At 38.8% G+C, this 17528-nt stretch overlaps 1 protein-coding gene across 6 annotated transcripts in view; it reads left to right on the top strand.

The window, feature by feature from the left end:
• Positions 1-17528, top strand: part of TASP1 (taspase 1) — a 257475-nt gene that overhangs the window by 49441 nt on the left and 190506 nt on the right. For all 6 annotated transcript variants that reach the window (XR_008686015.2, XM_055426597.2, XM_055426587.2 and 3 more), the window contains exons 6-7: positions 4048-4132; positions 16832-16911. Coding sequence is in view for 5 of the 6 variants with exons in the window: in XM_055426597.2 (XP_055282572.2) it covers positions 4048-4132; positions 16832-16911 (165 nt within the window). In the remaining variant the exon portion in view is untranslated. The remainder of the gene's footprint in view (positions 1-4047; positions 4133-16831; positions 16912-17528) is intronic.

The following is a 17528-nucleotide window of genomic DNA, read 5'->3' as shown; positions in this document are numbered from 1 at the left end:
ACACCTGGAATTTCACAGTTCAAGTACTGTTGAAGCCTGACTTAGAGAATTTTGATCATTACTTTGCTAGTGTGTGAGATAAGTACAATTGTGTTTTAGTCTGAGCATTCTTTGGCATTGCCTTTCTTTGGGATTGGAATGAAAACTGACTTTTCCAGTCCTGTGGCCACTGCTGAGTTTTCCAAATTTGCTGCCATATTGAGTGCAGCACTTTCACAGCATCATCTTTTAGGATTTGAAATAGCTCCGCTGGAATTCTATCACCTCCACTAGCTTTGTTCATAGTGATGGTTTCTAAGACCCACTTGCCTTCAGATTCCATGATGCCTGGCTCTAGGTGAGTAATCACACCATTGTGATTATCTGGGTCATGAAGATCTTTTTTGTACAGATCTTCTGTGTATTCTTGCCACCTCTTAGTATCTTCTGCTTCTGTTAAGTCCATACCATTTCTGTCCTTTGTTGTGCTCATCTTTGCATGAAATGTTCCTTTGGTATCTCTAATTTTCTTGAAGAGATCTCTAGTCTTCGCCATTCTGTTGCTTTCCTCTATTTCTTTGCACTGATCACTGAGGAAGGTATGTTTATCTCTGCTTGCTGTTCTTTGAAACTCCGCATTCAAATGCGTATGTCTTTCCTTTTTTCCTTGCCTTTTGTTTCTCTTCTTTTCATAACTCTTTGTAAGGCCTCCTCAGACAACCATTTTGCCTTTTTGCCTTTATTTTTTCTTGGGGATGGTCTTGATCACTGTATCTTGTACAATGTCACAAACCTCCATCCATAGTTCTTCAGGTACTCTGTCCATCAGATCTAATCCCTTGAATCTATTTGTCACTTCCACTGTATAATCATAAGGGATTTGATTTAGGTCATATCTGAATGGTCTAGTGGTTTTCCCTACTTTCTTCAATTTAAGTCTGAATTTGGCAGTAAGGAGTTCATGATCTGAGCCACAGTCAGCTCCCAGTCATAATTGTAAGTGCAGTCACTTACATATTCTTCAAATATGTGTGTAATTTATTTTTTATTGGCTTCTTGAATGCATTGTTTGTTGATCAGTTTCTGAAATGATCAACAAATTGTCCCTGTATAGTTTATTGAGTAATAATAGTAAGGATAATAATAACAACCATTTATTATGATTATTACCATGCATTGTTCTCCAGAAGTTCATGTGTGTTAAATCACTTAGTTCTCAGGAAAACTTTCTGAGATCAATACTTTTATCCCCATTTTCACATATGACAGCATACATATTTCAATGCCATTCTCCCAAATCATCCCACCCTCCCCCTCTCCCACAGAGTCCCAAAGACTGTTCTATACATCTGTGTCTCTTTTGCTGTCTCGTATACAGGACTGAAGTGACTCTGAGACAGAGGAGAGATTTAGTAATTTGTCCAAGTTTATTGTATCAGACTGGGTCCAGCTAGGAGACAGAAACCACACAGCAGTTTAAACTGGAGACGCTTAATGTAAAGAACAAAGGCGAAATACCCATGTAAGGAAAATGTGGAAGGAAGTTCAAACCTCACTGAACACGGTGTGGCTGTAGCCTGGTGTCTGGCAGAGCAGTTGTTGGGTTACCCAGGCCATAGTCCTGTGGGAGCAGAAACCGTCCTGTGGGGCTCAGACTGGCAGGTGGGCACACAGAGCTCAGGAAGCTGTGGGAGGTAAACCTCTGTTCCTAGGATGAGGACTGGGGTTTTGGCTCCCTAGACAGCCAGCCCCACAGAATACTTTGCTATGTGTGGGACTGAGGAGAAGGAGTGGGGATCGTGATGATGGTCCTTTTCTTTCTGGGGCTGTCCGCTGTGCTGCTGTGGCCTGAGTCAGGGGTTGGGGAAAACATGTGGTGGGCAAATGTTGGAGAAAGCGGCACCCCGCAGGCACCTGGCACTGGAGAGAGATGTGTGGGTTACATAGTGTGAATGCCTGTGTGCTCCAGGAGCCTGGCAAGCAGCGTTGTATCTCCAGTGCCCTCTACTGACAAAGCTGACCAGTGTGCCAGCTGGCCACGGCCGCATAGTTTGATGGCCCGTGCCCACTTTTACCCATCAGGCAATGAAGGGTGCATTTACAGCTGCAAAGCAGTCCGTTGATAGCTGGTACAGTTATAAAACAGTCTGACCCCCATTGCTCTGTGTTCTGTCCACCTCTCATAGACAGTCCATCCTTTCCTACATTTGAAATACTGTCTGTTTTACATATTAAATATCCTCATTCACACATGTAGGTATCTCAACTTTAGCTTTATTCTGTTCCATTGATATATTTGTCTATTTTGTATACAAACCACACTCAATGACAATAGCTTTGAATAAGAAATGGTATTTTGTAAGATGAGTGCCTCTTCATTTTTTTTTTTACAAAATTTACCTGGTGAATTTCAGAGTCAGTTTTTCATACATCACAGATGTCCTTTTGAATCTTTGATGGTGAATTTATAGCTTTGAATATATGTTATCAGTTAATTAATGTCTTTATACCACTGAATCACCATACACAGAAATAAATTTAAGAGCTTCGTACAGAGATCTGAGTTTTTCTTCTTTTGATAGTTTATCCTTTTTTAGTGGGGGGACAGTAGTTTTTGGTGTTTAGCTAAATGTCTAGTCTTAAGTCAATCTGTTGTTTAATCTGAGGTTTTTCAGTCTCTTTATATCCTGCTGTTTTTTTTTTTTTTTTTGTATTAATAGTATCCTGAGACTATAAGTTAGTGGTCAAGGGTGTGGTCATTAGCTGCCTCTGTTAAAATCTCAGCATGTGATCCTGGGCAGGTAACTTAACCTTTGCAAGTGTTTCCTCAATAATCATATAGGGTTTTTAACTGTACTTATGTGATAGAGGTGAAGTGTCAGTTAAATAATCTGATACGTGTTAAGGTTTGGCACATACTGGATCCTCAGTTACTGTCACTGTCTTCTGTCATAATCATTGTCATATTTGTCATTGTTATTGTCACCCTGGCAATTCTTTTCCACGCTAATGCCTCCTATCCTGTTTTTCCTCTAGAGAAGCACCCTTTTCTCACTCTTCGTTTTGTTTTCCCTCCTGGAGGCAATCCTATCCATATCAGTCTCAATCTTGTACGTCTTTGGCCTCCTCTCCCCACTCTCTCCCCATTTGTAGGACTTTATCCTTCTTGCAGGTGAGATTTAAAATTTTTGTCTGAGAGGTAAAAAATATTTGGGGCGTGACAGTCCCGAAATCATTTTGAGCGAGGAGACCTGAAGAGGAGGGAAGGAAACAATAGAGAAGACCAAAGTTTCTGAGAAGTCCATTCAAGTAGAAGAATGAAGATCTGAGACAAAGAAAAGACAAGTGGGAAAAAACAAGAGAAATTAGGTAGAGGTAGAGAGGAGCTCCGGAGAAGGCAATGGCAAGCCACTCCAGTGCTCTTGCCTGGGAAATCCCATGGACGAAGGAGCCTGGTGGGCTGCAGTCCGTGGGGTCGCTGAGGGTCGGACGCGACTGAGCGACTTCACTTTCACTTTTCACTTTCACACATTGGAGAAGGAAATGGCAACCCACTCCAGTGTTCTTGCCTGGAGAATCCCAGGGACGGGGGAGCCTGGTGGGCTTCCGTCTATGGGGTCACACAGAGTCGGACACGACTGAAGTGACTTAGCAGCAGCAGCAAGGAGAAATTTGAAGCTGTTTGTACTCAGGTGTATTCCTTAGAGGAAATTCATGGTTTTGATAATAGGTGACAAATTTCCAGTTAAATTTTTAATTCTATCCTGAAATCTATTAAAAAGGAACCTAATTTAAATTTGTGTTATTTCAAATTCAGTCTTTGCTGCTATAGCACATGATAAAATGAGAATGTATATTTTTATATTTGTTCTGTTCTTAATTCTATAGGTATTCATATATTTGATTTGCTCCTTATTGTTCATGATAAATAACGGTTTTCATGAGTGTATTTATAGAAAGTTTTCCAAGATACTGATACTTAGAAGTTGTCTTATTGAAACAACCACAAAATTGAGTGGGGAACTTGAGGACTTTCTGATCTCGCTTTCTGCTGGTTTTATTTTGTAGGAATCAAGAACCCAGTTTCAGTTGCAAACAGACTCTTGTGTGAAGGGCAGAAGGGCAAGCTCTCAGCCGGCCGAATTCCTCCCTGGTAACTGCTTTGTTCTTCTTCGTCTTTCCCCGGGACTTTGGTCTTTGGTGCATGCAGTGTTTGAAGGCTATTTTTATCCAGAGAAGGCTGATGCTGTTGGTTACACATCAGCAGTAGCTTGCCTTTGAAAGGACAACACTCTTTGTTCTGTGATCTCTAGAGCTCCGGATGGAAGAGAACATTATGGATTAATGCGCAAAAGAAATCAGAGTTAATTTTGGTTTTGTAGTTGATATAGAGATGCTTTTGCTGTTAATAAGTGCTCAGCTGGGGTCTTTTTATTATAGGACTTTAAAAATATCTTACATGTTTGAGTCCAGAGTCTAAACTCATTTTATTGAGTTCTCAGTATAAAAATACTTAATTTTACTTTTCTGGAGAAACACATTGTGACACTAACATTAGTAAGGGTACATCTTTTCTGCAGCATTAAAATATAATTTTCCTTAAAAAAACTTTGAACTTGAATGTTGTAAAGAGCCTGCACAAGCCTGTCATCTAGCCCCAATAATATTTTGCCCTTCATCTGTCTCATGTGCCTGTCTCTTTCCTATAGTATTTAAAGCAAATCCTCACCATTGTATTTCACCCTTATATAGTTTTGTAAATTTCTGTTTGCAAAATGTAACCACATCCTGTTAACATGCCTAGTGACATATTTCATCCACTTTTTAAATTTTTTTATTTTGAACTTTTTATTTGGTATTGGAGTACAGCCAGTTAACAGCGTTGTGGTAGTTTCAGGCGAACAGCGGAGGGACTCAGCCGTACGTATACATGTGTCAGTTCTTCCATCCAGGCTGCCTGATAAAACCGAGCCGAGTTCCATGTACTGTGCAGTAGGTCCTTGTCGGTTATCCATTTTGAATATCGCAGTGTGCACATGACCATCCCAAACTCCCTATTCCTTCCCCCTGGCAACCATAAGTTCAGTTTCTAAGTCTGTGAGTCTCTTGCTTTGTAAGTAAGTTCATTTGTATCATTTCTTTTTAGATTCCACATATAAGGGATGCCATACACTATTTCCCCTTGTGTATCTGACTTACTTCACTCAGAATGACACTCTCTAGGTCCATCCATGTTGCCGCAAATGACATTATCTCATTGTTTTCAATGGCTGAGTGACATTCCGTTACACACACACCACACATCTTCTTTATCCAGTCCTCTGTCAATAGACATATAGGTTGTTTCCATGCCTTAGCCATTGTAAACAGAGTTATGCATATTTTAAAAAATAAGTGTACATATTATTTTGAAACTTTCTTTTTGTCTTTAAATAGGGTGTCTTAAAGATTTTTTCAACATCAGTACATATAAAATATATGTCATTTTTTTTGCTTTTTTTTAATTTATTTTTTTTTATATGTCATGTTTTATAGTTCACCCATTGAAGTGAAATGTGCATGGACATTTAGGTTGCTCCATGTTCTGGCTGTTGTAAACAGCGCTGCAGTGAACACTGGGGTGCCTGTACCCTTTTGGCTCAGCTTTTTCTCTGGATATGTGCCTAGGAGTGGGATTACCTGGTCATATGGTAGCTCCGTTTTTAGTTTTTTACGGAACCTTTGTACTGTTCTTCACAATAATGTGGATAATAATATTAACAGTTATGCCTCAGTACTGTCTTATACTCAACTCTCTTCAGTACCATGCATGTTCAGTATGCCTGGCTGTTAAGGTCACATTAATATCCTGTGTTGAAGGTTGTAACAGTGGTACTATAGGAATCACTATTTGACTTTCAAGTAATAGAAAATAATATAGTTTTGAAAAATCTTGAAATCTTTTTACCCAAATATTTTCAAGGTATCCCTGTTTGTTACCAGCCAGGTTAAGAAAACAAAACATTACCAAGACACTCGAAGCTGTGTAGGTGCGATCCTTTCTAACGGCATCCTTGCCCTTCTGCTGACCCATACTCATGCCCCGACCCCATCTCTGGCCCTGCCCTAGGCACCAGCTGTCCAGAATTTAAGCTTTTCTCATTCTCATATACTCCTTTATGGTATTCAGCACAAGCATACCCCATTATACTGTGCTTTACAGATACTGTATTTTTTTTTTTTTTTACAAATTGAAGGTTTGTGGGAGTTGTGCTTTGGGTCGTTTTCCCAACTACATTTGGTCACTCGACGTCTCTGTGTTCCATTTTGGTAATTCGCACAATATTTCAAACGTTTTCATTATTATAGTTGTTATGGTGCTCTGTGATCAGTGATGTTTAGTGTTGTTTACTGCTGTGACTTGCTGAAGGCTCCAGTGATGCTCAGAGTCTTTTAGCAATATCCTGTTTTTAGATTAAGGTGGGTCCAGTATTATTTTAAGCATAGTGCTATCGCAGTCTTAATAGAATACAGTGTAGTGTAAACATATGAACTGGGAAATCAGAAAATTTGTGTGACTTGCTTTATTGTGATATTCACTTAATTGTGGTGGTCTGGAACTGAACCTGCAGTATCTGCGAGGTATTCTAGCTCTCTGATTTTCTAAGTCTACATAGACACGCACATGGATGTGCAAAAAAGTTCACGAAGGAAGGTCATGAGATTCACCGTAATTACCTCTAGGAAGGAGGAAGGAAGGAACAAGATGAGGCAGTTGTCAAAGGGGATAAGTGTAATATTTTATACTTTACAAAGATGAAATATTTGTGAAAAAGCAGTGGCCATCTCTGTATTAAAATAATGTCATAAGGTGATCCTATAGTTGTTTGGAATTAGTGATCTAATTTTCTCACTATGTTCTTCAGCTTTATTTTTTGTTTTCAAAATTGCTTTGACCATTTAAGGCATTTTGCATTTTCATGTGAATTTTAGAGTTATCCTGTCAGTTTCTTTGAATAACCTGCTAGAATTTTGATTAGGTTTTTAACTTAATCCATTTTTTAAGGTCTTCTTTAACCTCTCTGAACAGTGTTTTATAATTTTCAGTGTACAGATTTTGTACAGCTTTTAAAAAATTTATACTTAAGTGTCTGTTTTTGATGCTGTGATAAATTGCATATTTAAAAAAGTTAAATACCTGTTGTGCCTTACCAATATAGAAATATAATTGATTTCCTTATATTGATATTCTGGCTTGGAAATTTGCTAAATTCATTTGTTCTCATTTTGTTTTTTTAGATTCCATAAAGTTTTCTACATAGATAGTTCTGTCTGCTGGGAATAAAAATAGTTTTATTTCTTCCTTTTTAATGTGCATTTCTTTAATTAATTTCTTTTTCCTTACTGCACTGCCTAGCACCTCCTATGCACTGTGAAATAGAAATGTAAGAGTGAACACCCTTGCTTTATTTGTAATCTTAGGGAGGATGCATTTGTTCTTTACCCTTAGATATGATGGGCTTCCCTCATGGCTCAGATGGTAAAGCATCTGCCTGCAATACGTGAGACATGGGTTTGATCCCTGGGTCAGGAAGATCCTCTGGAGTAAGGGGCAACCAACTCCAGTATTCTTGCCTGGAAAATTCCATAGACAGAGGAGCCTAGCGGGCTACAGTCCATGGGGTTGCAAAGAGTCAGACATGACTGAACGACTCACACTTTCACACACATTATGGCTGCTGTATGTTTATCACAGATGCTCTTTATCATGTTGAGAATGCTCCCTTCTTTCCCTAATGTGCTGAGAATTTTTAATAGGAATGGGTATTGTACTTTTTCAAGTACTTCTCTGTATCTATTTGTGATGATCTTTCTTATTTAGTCAGTTGATACAGTGATTGGGTGATTTTTGACTCTTAAAGTAAAAGTTGCATCCCTGGAATAAATTCCACTTGGTTGCAATGTATTATCCTTTTATATGTTACTGGATCCAATTTACTAACTTTTGTAAATACTGTTTGCATCTGTGTTTATGAGAGACTTTGGTCTGTAGTTTTCTTGTAATGTCTTTGGTTTGTGTTCATTTTGCTTCCTGGATATGTAGGGATATATTTAATCAAATTTGGAAAAATTTTTGGCTGTTATTTCTTCAGATGTGTCTTTCCTGATCCCTCCTCTTTTGTCTTCTAGGATTCCAGTTACATGTGTGTTTGACCTCTCATAGTGGTACTGATAATTTTTAAAATTTTCCCATTCATTTTTCTCTTTGTTTCATTTTTAATAATTTCTACTGCTGTTTTCAAGTTTACTGATTATTTTTTGGCAATGGGGAGCCTGGTGGGCTGCCGTCTATGGGGTCACACAGAGTCGGACATGACTGAAGCGACTTAGCAGCAGCAGCAGCAGCAGCAGTCACCTGTTAATCCCATCTGGTTTATTTTTCATTTCTGACATTGTAGTTTTTAATCTCCAGAAGTTCTATTTGTAGCTTTAAAAAATGTCTTCTGTGTATCTGCTTAACATGTTTAATATTTCCTGTAACTTCTTGAGCATATGAATACAATTATAGTAACTTTTAATATCTTTGTTTACTAATTCTGTCATCTTTGTCATTTCTGGCTTTTCAATGGAATGATTTTTCTCATTATAGGTTACATTTTCCTGCTTCTTCATGTTTGGTAATTTTTTTATTAGATTCCACACATTGTGAGTTTTGCCTTACTTGGCGTTGGATATTTTTGTACTTCAATTCTAGGATGTGGTTAATTTATTTAGAGACAGTGTCATCCTTTCAAGCCTTGCTTTATACTTTGTTACACGAGCTAGAGAAGCATTTAACCTTGAGCTAACTTTGCTTTGCTGCTAGGCAAAACCCTTCTGAGTACTATAACAGATGCAACCAGAATGAGGTTTTATTTTTTTAGTGTGACTAGTGGGAACAGGAGCTGTTCTGGCCCTATGTGAACTTGGGGATTGTTTCCTCTAAAACTTTCATGTTATTCTTTCCCAGACTTTGATAATTTCCTTTTACACATACACTGATCTGTACTCAGCTGAAGACTGGAGGGACTCAGCAGATTTCCGGAGTCTTTTCTCTGTGCGACTCTCTTCCCTGGGTTTCTGCCCTGTGAACTCTGGCCACCTGGGCGTTTCTGGATGCCCAGCTTTCTGTCTTCAACTCACAGAGACTGCAAGGTTCCTGTTTTGAGTTCCTGTTCCTGTACCGTGGCAGGAAACTCTCCAGGCAGCAGGCGGGGCCGTCATAAGGTTTACCCTGTTTGTTTCCTTTCTCACTGTCTAATGTGTGAAAACTGTTGTTTTCTGTATTTGCCTGATTTTTTTTCCCCATTGGTTCAGGCAAGAGTGTAAATGTATTCCTTGTTACTCCATCTTGTCCAAAAGCAGAAATCTCTCAAATACCTGCACTTTGTACCTGGAGTAGCTGGAAAAAACCCAGATTCCCTGAGGATTCTCTATGTGTGTTAGTTGCTCAGTCATGTCTGATTCTTTGCAACCCCTTGGACTTTAGCCCACTAGGCTCCTCTCTCCATGGAATTCTCCAGGCAAGAATACTGGAGTGGGTTGTCATTTCCTCCTCCACGGCATCTTCCCTATCAGGGATTGAACCTGGGTCTCCTGCATCACAGGTAGATTCTTTACCGTCTGAGCCACCAGGGAAGCCTCCTGAGTATCCTAAATAAATGAAATTAAATTTATCATGTTTTTACTTTAAGTTTGTTTACACACAACCCTAATAAGTCTAGTTATCTAATTTCTATAATGATAATACTTGACACTTATGCATTCGTACACTGTTTTATGTGGTTCGTATGCATTATCTCATAATATCGTAAAATGATTTATGAGGATAACATACATTTCGTAGATGAAGAAACTGAGTACCTTACTTGACTTGTTATACTATTAACATTTTATGGAGTCCTTCCTTATCCCATTAGAAGCAGCAGACTAGAACGCATAACAAGGCAGTAAACTTCTTTTATAATAGTAAGAAATAGCTGTTTACATCCATTAGTTATTCATTTGCTCACCGTTCCTTCATTCAGCAAATATTTATTGTTTAATTCCTGTGTGTTAGATGTAGGGATATAGAAACTATCAAAAGCAGATGGAAGACTTAGAAACCATGGTCTTCTGTTGTCATCTATTGAAGAGGCAGGTAACTATGGGGGCAGCAAAGCATTGGGTGTTTTCTAAGAAGTCTTCAAATAAAAACTTCATCTGTCTGTATACCTCATTGAGGAAGACAGGGAGTGTATCTGTTTCAGCAGCATCTAAAGTTGTTAGAATTTTGTAAACTCTTACTGCGTTCTTAAAAAAAAAATCCCTCAGCAGAATTTTAGAAAGAATGGTATTTCTATTAGCTGATAATCTTTTGTATTTTAATTTTCTGGTTATTGTCAGCATGACATGATGCATTATTTAACTATTGGTATTTGGTCAGACTAGCTGAATATTTGATATCTTCATAAATTTGGTGGACTATTATCATAAACTGTGCCATGTTTTTCCAAGTTTTTATTTATAAAAGTATATTTTCACTCTTTTCTCCTCTGTGATGATATGGTGTAACTTTGATAGGCCTTGCCATCTAGAACAAAGGTTGTCAAACTACAGCCTATGGGACAAATCTAGTCTGCTGCCTGTTTTTGTCAGTAGTGTTTTTGGGAGCACAGCCACACCCATTCGTGTGCATATTGTCTGTGGCTGCTTGTGCTCTGCAGAGGAGTTGTTGCATCCGAGACATCTGGGTCCAAAGCCTAAATTATTTGCTGTTTGACCCTTTAGCCGAAAAAAATTGCTAACTCCTAACCTATTATAGAATAAGTTATAATTTTTTATAAGTATAAACTTTAATAGTGTTGTTTGACTTGGCCTTTTCTTTTTTCACTGTATAGTTCATTTCATTCATTTGTTTATTTTGGTTGTGCTGGGTCTTCGTCGCTGCACGTGGGTTTTCTCTGGTTGTGGCAGGCGGGATCTGCTCTCCGGTCACCGGGCGTGGGCTCCTCGTTGCCGTGGCCTCTCACTGGGGAGCACGGGCTCTGGGCATCCAGCCTTCAGCAGCTGCGGCCTGTGGGCTCAGGAGTCATGGTGCGCCACTGAGTTGCTTCTTGGCATGTGGAATCTTCCTGGATCAAGGGTTGAACCTGTGTCCCCTGCATTGGTGGGCAGATTCTTATCCATTGTACCACTGGTGAAGTCCAAGTTATAACTTTCAGAAATTTTGTTTCTTTTGGTGAAAAAGGGAAAGCTTGGAAAACATTGTTGCTTCATGTTTAATATGAATTAACCTAAAGTGCTCATTCAGTTCAGTTCAGTTCAGCCGCTCAGTCGTATCCGACTCTTATCCGACTCTTTGCGACCCCATGAACCGCAGCACGCCAGGCCTCCCTGTCCATCACCAACTCCTGGAGTCCACCCAAACCCATGTCCATCGAGTCGGTGATGCCCTCCAACCATCTCATCCTTTGTTGTCCCCTTCTCCTCCTGCCCCTAATCTTTCCCAGCATCAGGGTCTTTTCAAATGAGTCAACTCTTCACATCAGGTGGCCAAAGTATTGGAGTTTCAGCTTCAACATCAGTCCTTCCAATGAACACCCAGGACTGATCTTCTTTAGGATGGACTGGTTGGATCTCCTTGCAGTCCAAGGGACTCTCAAGAGTCTTCTCCAACACCACAGTTCAAAAGCATCATTTCTTCAGTGCTCAGCTTTCTTTATAGTCTAACTCTCACATCCATACACGACTACTGGAAAAACCATAGCCTTGACTAGATAGGCCCTTTGTTGGCAAAGTAATGTCTCTGCTTTTTAATATACTGTCTAGGTTGGTCATAACTTTCCTTCCAGGGAGTAAGCGTCTTTTAATTTCATGGCTCCAGTCATCATCTACAGTGATTTTGGAGCCCAGAAAAATAAAGTCAGCCACTGTTTCCACTGTTTCCCTATCTGTTTGCCATGAAGTGATGGGACCAGATGCCATGATCTTAGTTTTCTGAATGTTGAGCTTTAAGCCAACTTTTTCACTCTCCTCTTTCACCTTCATCAAGAGGCTCTTTAGTTCTTCTTCACTTTCTGTCGTAAGGGTGGTGTCATCTGCATATCTGAGGTTATTGATATTTCTTCTGTCAATCTTGATTCCAGCTTTTGCTTCCTCCAGCCCATCAGACCCTTGGATTTTTTGAGATTTGAATTTAATTTTTGGTACATTGTTTATTTGAAAATGCAGTTAAACTTATTGTATTTCATAAATTCATTCAGATTTTAGTACTTTTGTATGAATGTGAAAAGAATATTTAAAAACCTATAGATTAAAAGAAACATAAGAAGATCTGTCAACTAATCAGAAAATATGGATGGACTAGTTGGGTTTCCCCTCAAATAAAATAGTTTAAAAGGCAAAATAACAATAATAGTACAACTTTTAGGAAAAAATCAGGAAAATGTGAACATCAATTGAATAAACTTTTGATTCCAAGGATTTGTTGTTAAATTTTTTAAGGTGTCAATTTGTTATGTTGTGGTTATGTATTTTTTTTCAAAGTTGCTTTTTTAGAGACGTTAAAATATTTACATTTGAAGTTATGTGATATCTGAGATTTGCTTCAAAATAGTCTGGATGGGAGTGAAAATGGAGATTAGCAATGTATTAATCACTGATGAAACAGGGTGATGATCCTTTTGGATTCACAGTACTATTCACTGTAATGTATGTGTTTGCAAATTTTTACAGTAAAATTTTGAGAAGAGTTAAATACTCATTATTTAATTTGGTCATTATTTCTTTTTCCACATATAGCAGGTTCTCCTTTATTTGCACTTTCTGTGTTTGTAAGCTTTAAATAAGCAGTAGCCACCAAATTGATGGTCTTTCTTCACTTCTGTGTATTTGTGATAGACAAAGAAGTCATAGGTTTTGAAGTCCAAAGAAACAGCTATCATTTTCTCCTGTCTCTCTTTTCTAGCATAATGCATTTTAAGCAGTTTTGAGAGCTTTATAAAATCACTAAATTACACATTTTCAGGCTGACAATAGCGGCATGATTTTTGAAAATAGTTCCCATCCATAAAATTCTAGTTGACCTCAGTGCCTTTCTGCGTGTTTGGCTGTGCTGGCCCTTCAGTATCTCAGCTTGCTGGTGCTCTTCATCACCCCCGTCAGTGCTGGTCTCGGTACGCTGTTGCTTTTGTTTCATAACACTTTAGACTTGCTTTAGTGTAAATTAAGGAGAGCATAACACAGGACAATGCTGTCCTTTAGAGAATTTTGACACCCTCGTTTATTATTTTGTTGAGTATCTTGTAGTTGTTTGTTTAATGATTAGTGTGTTTTAGGCATTGTTCTGAATGACTATGTGGATATCAATGATAAACAAAGGTCCCTGCTCTTAATGAAGCTTATAGTTTATTTGAGGGAGACGTGTAAACAATAGAGATAATATGTAAGCTATACAGTATATGGGCTTCCCTGGTGGCTCAGATGGTAAAGAATTCACCTGCAATGTGGGAGACCTGGGTTCGATGCCTGGGTTGGTCCATGGAATCGCAAAGAGTCAGACACAACTTAGCTACTGAGCACACACACATAGAATATATGGAATGTCATAAGGTGGAAAAACTGTAGAAAGGGCAGAATGAGTGAGATTAGGAGTGCTGGGTAGAGGAGTGTAGTGTGTTGACTAGTTTTAAAGTATTGAGTTTCAGGCCTCATCAAGGAGATATATTTAAACAGATGGAGAAATTTGCTATTTGGAAAATAGGAAGATCCTGACTGGGCACAGTCAGGGTGAAGGCCCTGAGGCCAGAGCTCCCTTGACATGTTTGTGTTTTTAGAGGATGCTGGAGTAGAGTTACCAAGGTCGGGGTGGGAGATGAGGGGAGGAGGGGGGAGAGAGGACCAGATCACGTGGGCGCCTGGAGATTCTGCTGAAGGCTCCAGTGTGCAGGCTAGCATCATCAGGGCTTCTCAGGATTTTGAGAAGAGGAGTGTCATTACCTGACTTGCGTTTCCCAAGGATGTCAGTGTGTTGAGATTGGACCAAGGCAGGGAACAGAGCAAGGCAAGCATGGGAGTGATGAGGCTGTTGCAGCAATCCAGGAGGCTGACAGAGGTGGCTTAGACCAAGGTGGTGCAGGGAAGTGGTGAGAAGTGGCCAGATTCTGGGTGTGCTAACAAGGTGGAGTCTGTGGGTTTTCTAGTGAGTTGAGATGAAACTTCTGTAAAAGCTTTCATGATTAGAGAATCATGAATATTTGAGAAAAATTTGAGTTGGTGCTGCAGTTAGTCTTCTGGGAAGTGATTTTTTGCTTTTGATAGGATGTGCTCAGTTGCTTCCAGAGAAGGCAATGGCAAGCCACTCCAGTACTCTTGCCTGGAAAATCCCATGGATGGAGGAGCCTGGTAGGTTGCAGTCCATGGGGTCGCTACGAGTCAGACATGACTGAGTGACTTCATTTTCACTTTTCACTTTCACACATTGAAGAAGGAAATGGCAACCCACTCCAGTGTTCTTGCCTGGAGAATCCCAGGGACGGGGGAGCCTGGTGGTCTTCCGTCTATGGGGTCACACAGAGTCGGACATGACTGAAGTGACTTAGCAGCAGCAGCAGCTCAGTTGCTTCAGTTGTGTCCGACTCTTAAACCCCATAGACTGTACCCCACCAGTCTCCTCTGTCCATGGGATTTTCCAGGCAAGAACACTGCAGTGGGTCGCCATTTCCTCCTCCAGGGAATCTTCCCAACTCAGAGATCAAACCCGCATCTCCTGTATCTCCTGCATTGCTGGCAGATTCTTTACCACTAGTGCCACCTGGGAAGCCCTTTTGATCGTATAGTTTTTAACCAAGCTCACATAACTTTATAGCATTTTAAAATGATTTCAAAAGCAGTTATATGCCATTTTTTGTGATGTTGCACTACTGGACACGTAATTTTGGATAGTAAGGAAAGTCAGGTATTCAGAATTCTTATCCTTAAGCATCCAAAATGCTCACTTCCTTGGTGAATTTTATAAAATGCCTAACATATTAAAATGTGTATGTTGGGGGCGGGAGGAGAAGGGGACGACGGAGAATGAGATGGCTGGATGGCATCACCGACTCTGTGGACATGAGTTTGAGTGAACTCCGGGAGTTGGTGATGGACAGGGAGGCCTGGCGTGCTGTGATTCATGGGGTCGCGGAGAGTCGGACACGACTGAGCCACTGAACTGAACTGAATATATTAAAAAACTTGCATAGCAGACAGTGGCAAACTGATTTTATTTAGAATCAAATCTATGAATGATTGAGAATGAAAAATAACACTAAAGATATTTTATAAGATGCTTTTGATCCTAGATACTGGGATCAAACCCCAAATGACCAGTGGGTGTGCTGAGAATATTAGATTCAGCTCCAAACTTCTGTCTTGGTAATTTTATGCACTACTTCAGCATCTCGTTTACATTTTCACATGAATAGAAGTTATTTCTTATATCAAAGTCTTTTTTGAGCAGGAGAAAGTGCTACGAATGCCATCAGGATAGTTCAACTTGCATCCAAGTTCCTACTTGAATTATTCTTCCGTTTTCCTTTATGTGACAGCTTTTCTTGGCTGTTTCTTTGCAGTGGTCTTCATCTGATACAAGACTAGGAGAACTGTTTTCTATTTTTGGGGTCCTTTTGAATTTTTTTAAAAATGGAAGTTTGAAGAGGTGAAGTTGTTGATTCTTGTGGACTCTCTCCTTCCTCTTCTTTTTTTTTTTTTAAAGCTCCTTCAGCTCCCAGCTCTGTATATATTGGAAAAATTATTGAGCCTAACCGTCTAGTTTCTCTTTGGAATTGTTTGAATATATTTCTAAGTATCTACTTTGACTTTCTTCTAATCTGTCATTGATCTTATTAACAATCAAATCTAAAGACTTCAATATGTATTACTTTGAGTTTTTATTGTTGGATGATTAGAGGAACAGAAACAAAAAATAGGGAGCAGGAAACTAATGAGTAGGCTCTAGTTCAAGGAATCCATTACTGGCTGGCTGAGATCTTTAAGAAGTTGGCTGTGGAAGGAGATGAAGTGATTGATTATTATGGTAATTGCTTGCTGTTACTGTGTTAGGGAATGGAGTGGTTAATTATCCTGCATGCTATTTGAAATCTTTGAAAGGAAGTCTTTTACAGTTAGCTAACAGTATCCTTTTATTCACTTCCTGTTATGTTAAAACCTGCAGTTGGGGCTTAAAAAAATGACCTTTGGGACATACCACACTACCTTACCACAGTGAAAATGTGGTTCTGAGTCATATATATGTGTGTGTGTGTGTGTGTGTGTGTGTATTACATCGAGGCTTAGAAATATAAGTGCATATCATTGTGTTTGGGCATCTCTGGATGTACCCTACTCATTTTGGATAGATCCAGGTGTTATGCTAGGCAAGAATACCAAATCTGATGACACTTGCTTAAGCTTTAACTCTTAACATGATTAAAATAGTTCTTATACATAAACTGAGAACCACTTTGATCCAAGATAAATCTTTGTATTTTCCACTGGGAAATCAACTATTTTTACTTCTTATGTTGCATTTTGCCAACTTTTACTTATTAGTTGTTGCAAATGATATCTTATCTTTTACTCTTTCCAATTGTAAAATTTCTAACTTGGGGAAAAATTAAATGAATTCTTTTGGTATATAGCCATTTTGAGGTATTGCAAATTTTTTAGTTGCCTTATTATATTGCTTATATTGCTTTATTATATATGTATATAAATAATATATGTATACAAATAAATATATATATTTATTACCTATATACATGTAGGAGAAGATGACACTGAATTTTTAAAAGAATAATCTTTCTGTTGTTAGCTTTTTAGTTGGAGAAGGAGCCTACAGATGGGCAGTAGATCATGGAATACCCTCTTGCCCTCCTAGCATCATGACCACAAGTGAGTAAAAACTTTTCAAAATTAAGCTGTATTAGCATATATACCTGAAAGTGTTACATTGCTTTTGATCCATGTAGCGCCTGTATTTAAGGAAGAAAGCGTGTATGTTGAAATATTTTAGTTAAATGATACGTAGAAAGTTAGTTGATGTTCAGTCAACTTTATCTTTCTGAGGTCCCCCACTCCTGCTTTCTCATGCTTTTATAGAAGTATTGTTAAAGGATCCCTTGTAAGATACTTAAAATAATTACTGACAGTAAAACCATAATACCACCCATTTAAAGAGAGAGAAGAAAACATAGGTCAACATTTACCAATCCGTGAGCTGAAGAAGGCCTATCTAGGTAACAACTGTAGGAGAAGGAAAAACAAAAAAATAGAAAAAAGGTCAAAAGTCATAAATAGATAATACAATATAATTAATAGGGACATTTAAATTAAGATGAGTACATGTTAAATCTTACTTGTTAAATCGGTCTTACTTGGTGAAGGAGTTAAAAAATATATTACTGCTGCTAAGTGTGTGGTCAAATGAACATAATACATCGTAGGTACAAATGTAGATGGGCACAAATTTTGGAGGATGGTCCTGAGTAATATAAATCAAAAGCCTTAAA

This window comes from Moschus berezovskii, chromosome 15 (genome assembly GCF_049115385.1).
Source record: "Moschus berezovskii isolate FMDL1 chromosome 15, NW_MosBer_1.0, whole genome shotgun sequence".
Classification (NCBI taxonomy): Eukaryota; Metazoa; Chordata; class Mammalia; order Artiodactyla; family Moschidae; genus Moschus; species Moschus berezovskii.
Note: the sequence above shows the minus strand (reverse complement) of the source record. Positions and strands in the feature narration are given on the sequence as shown.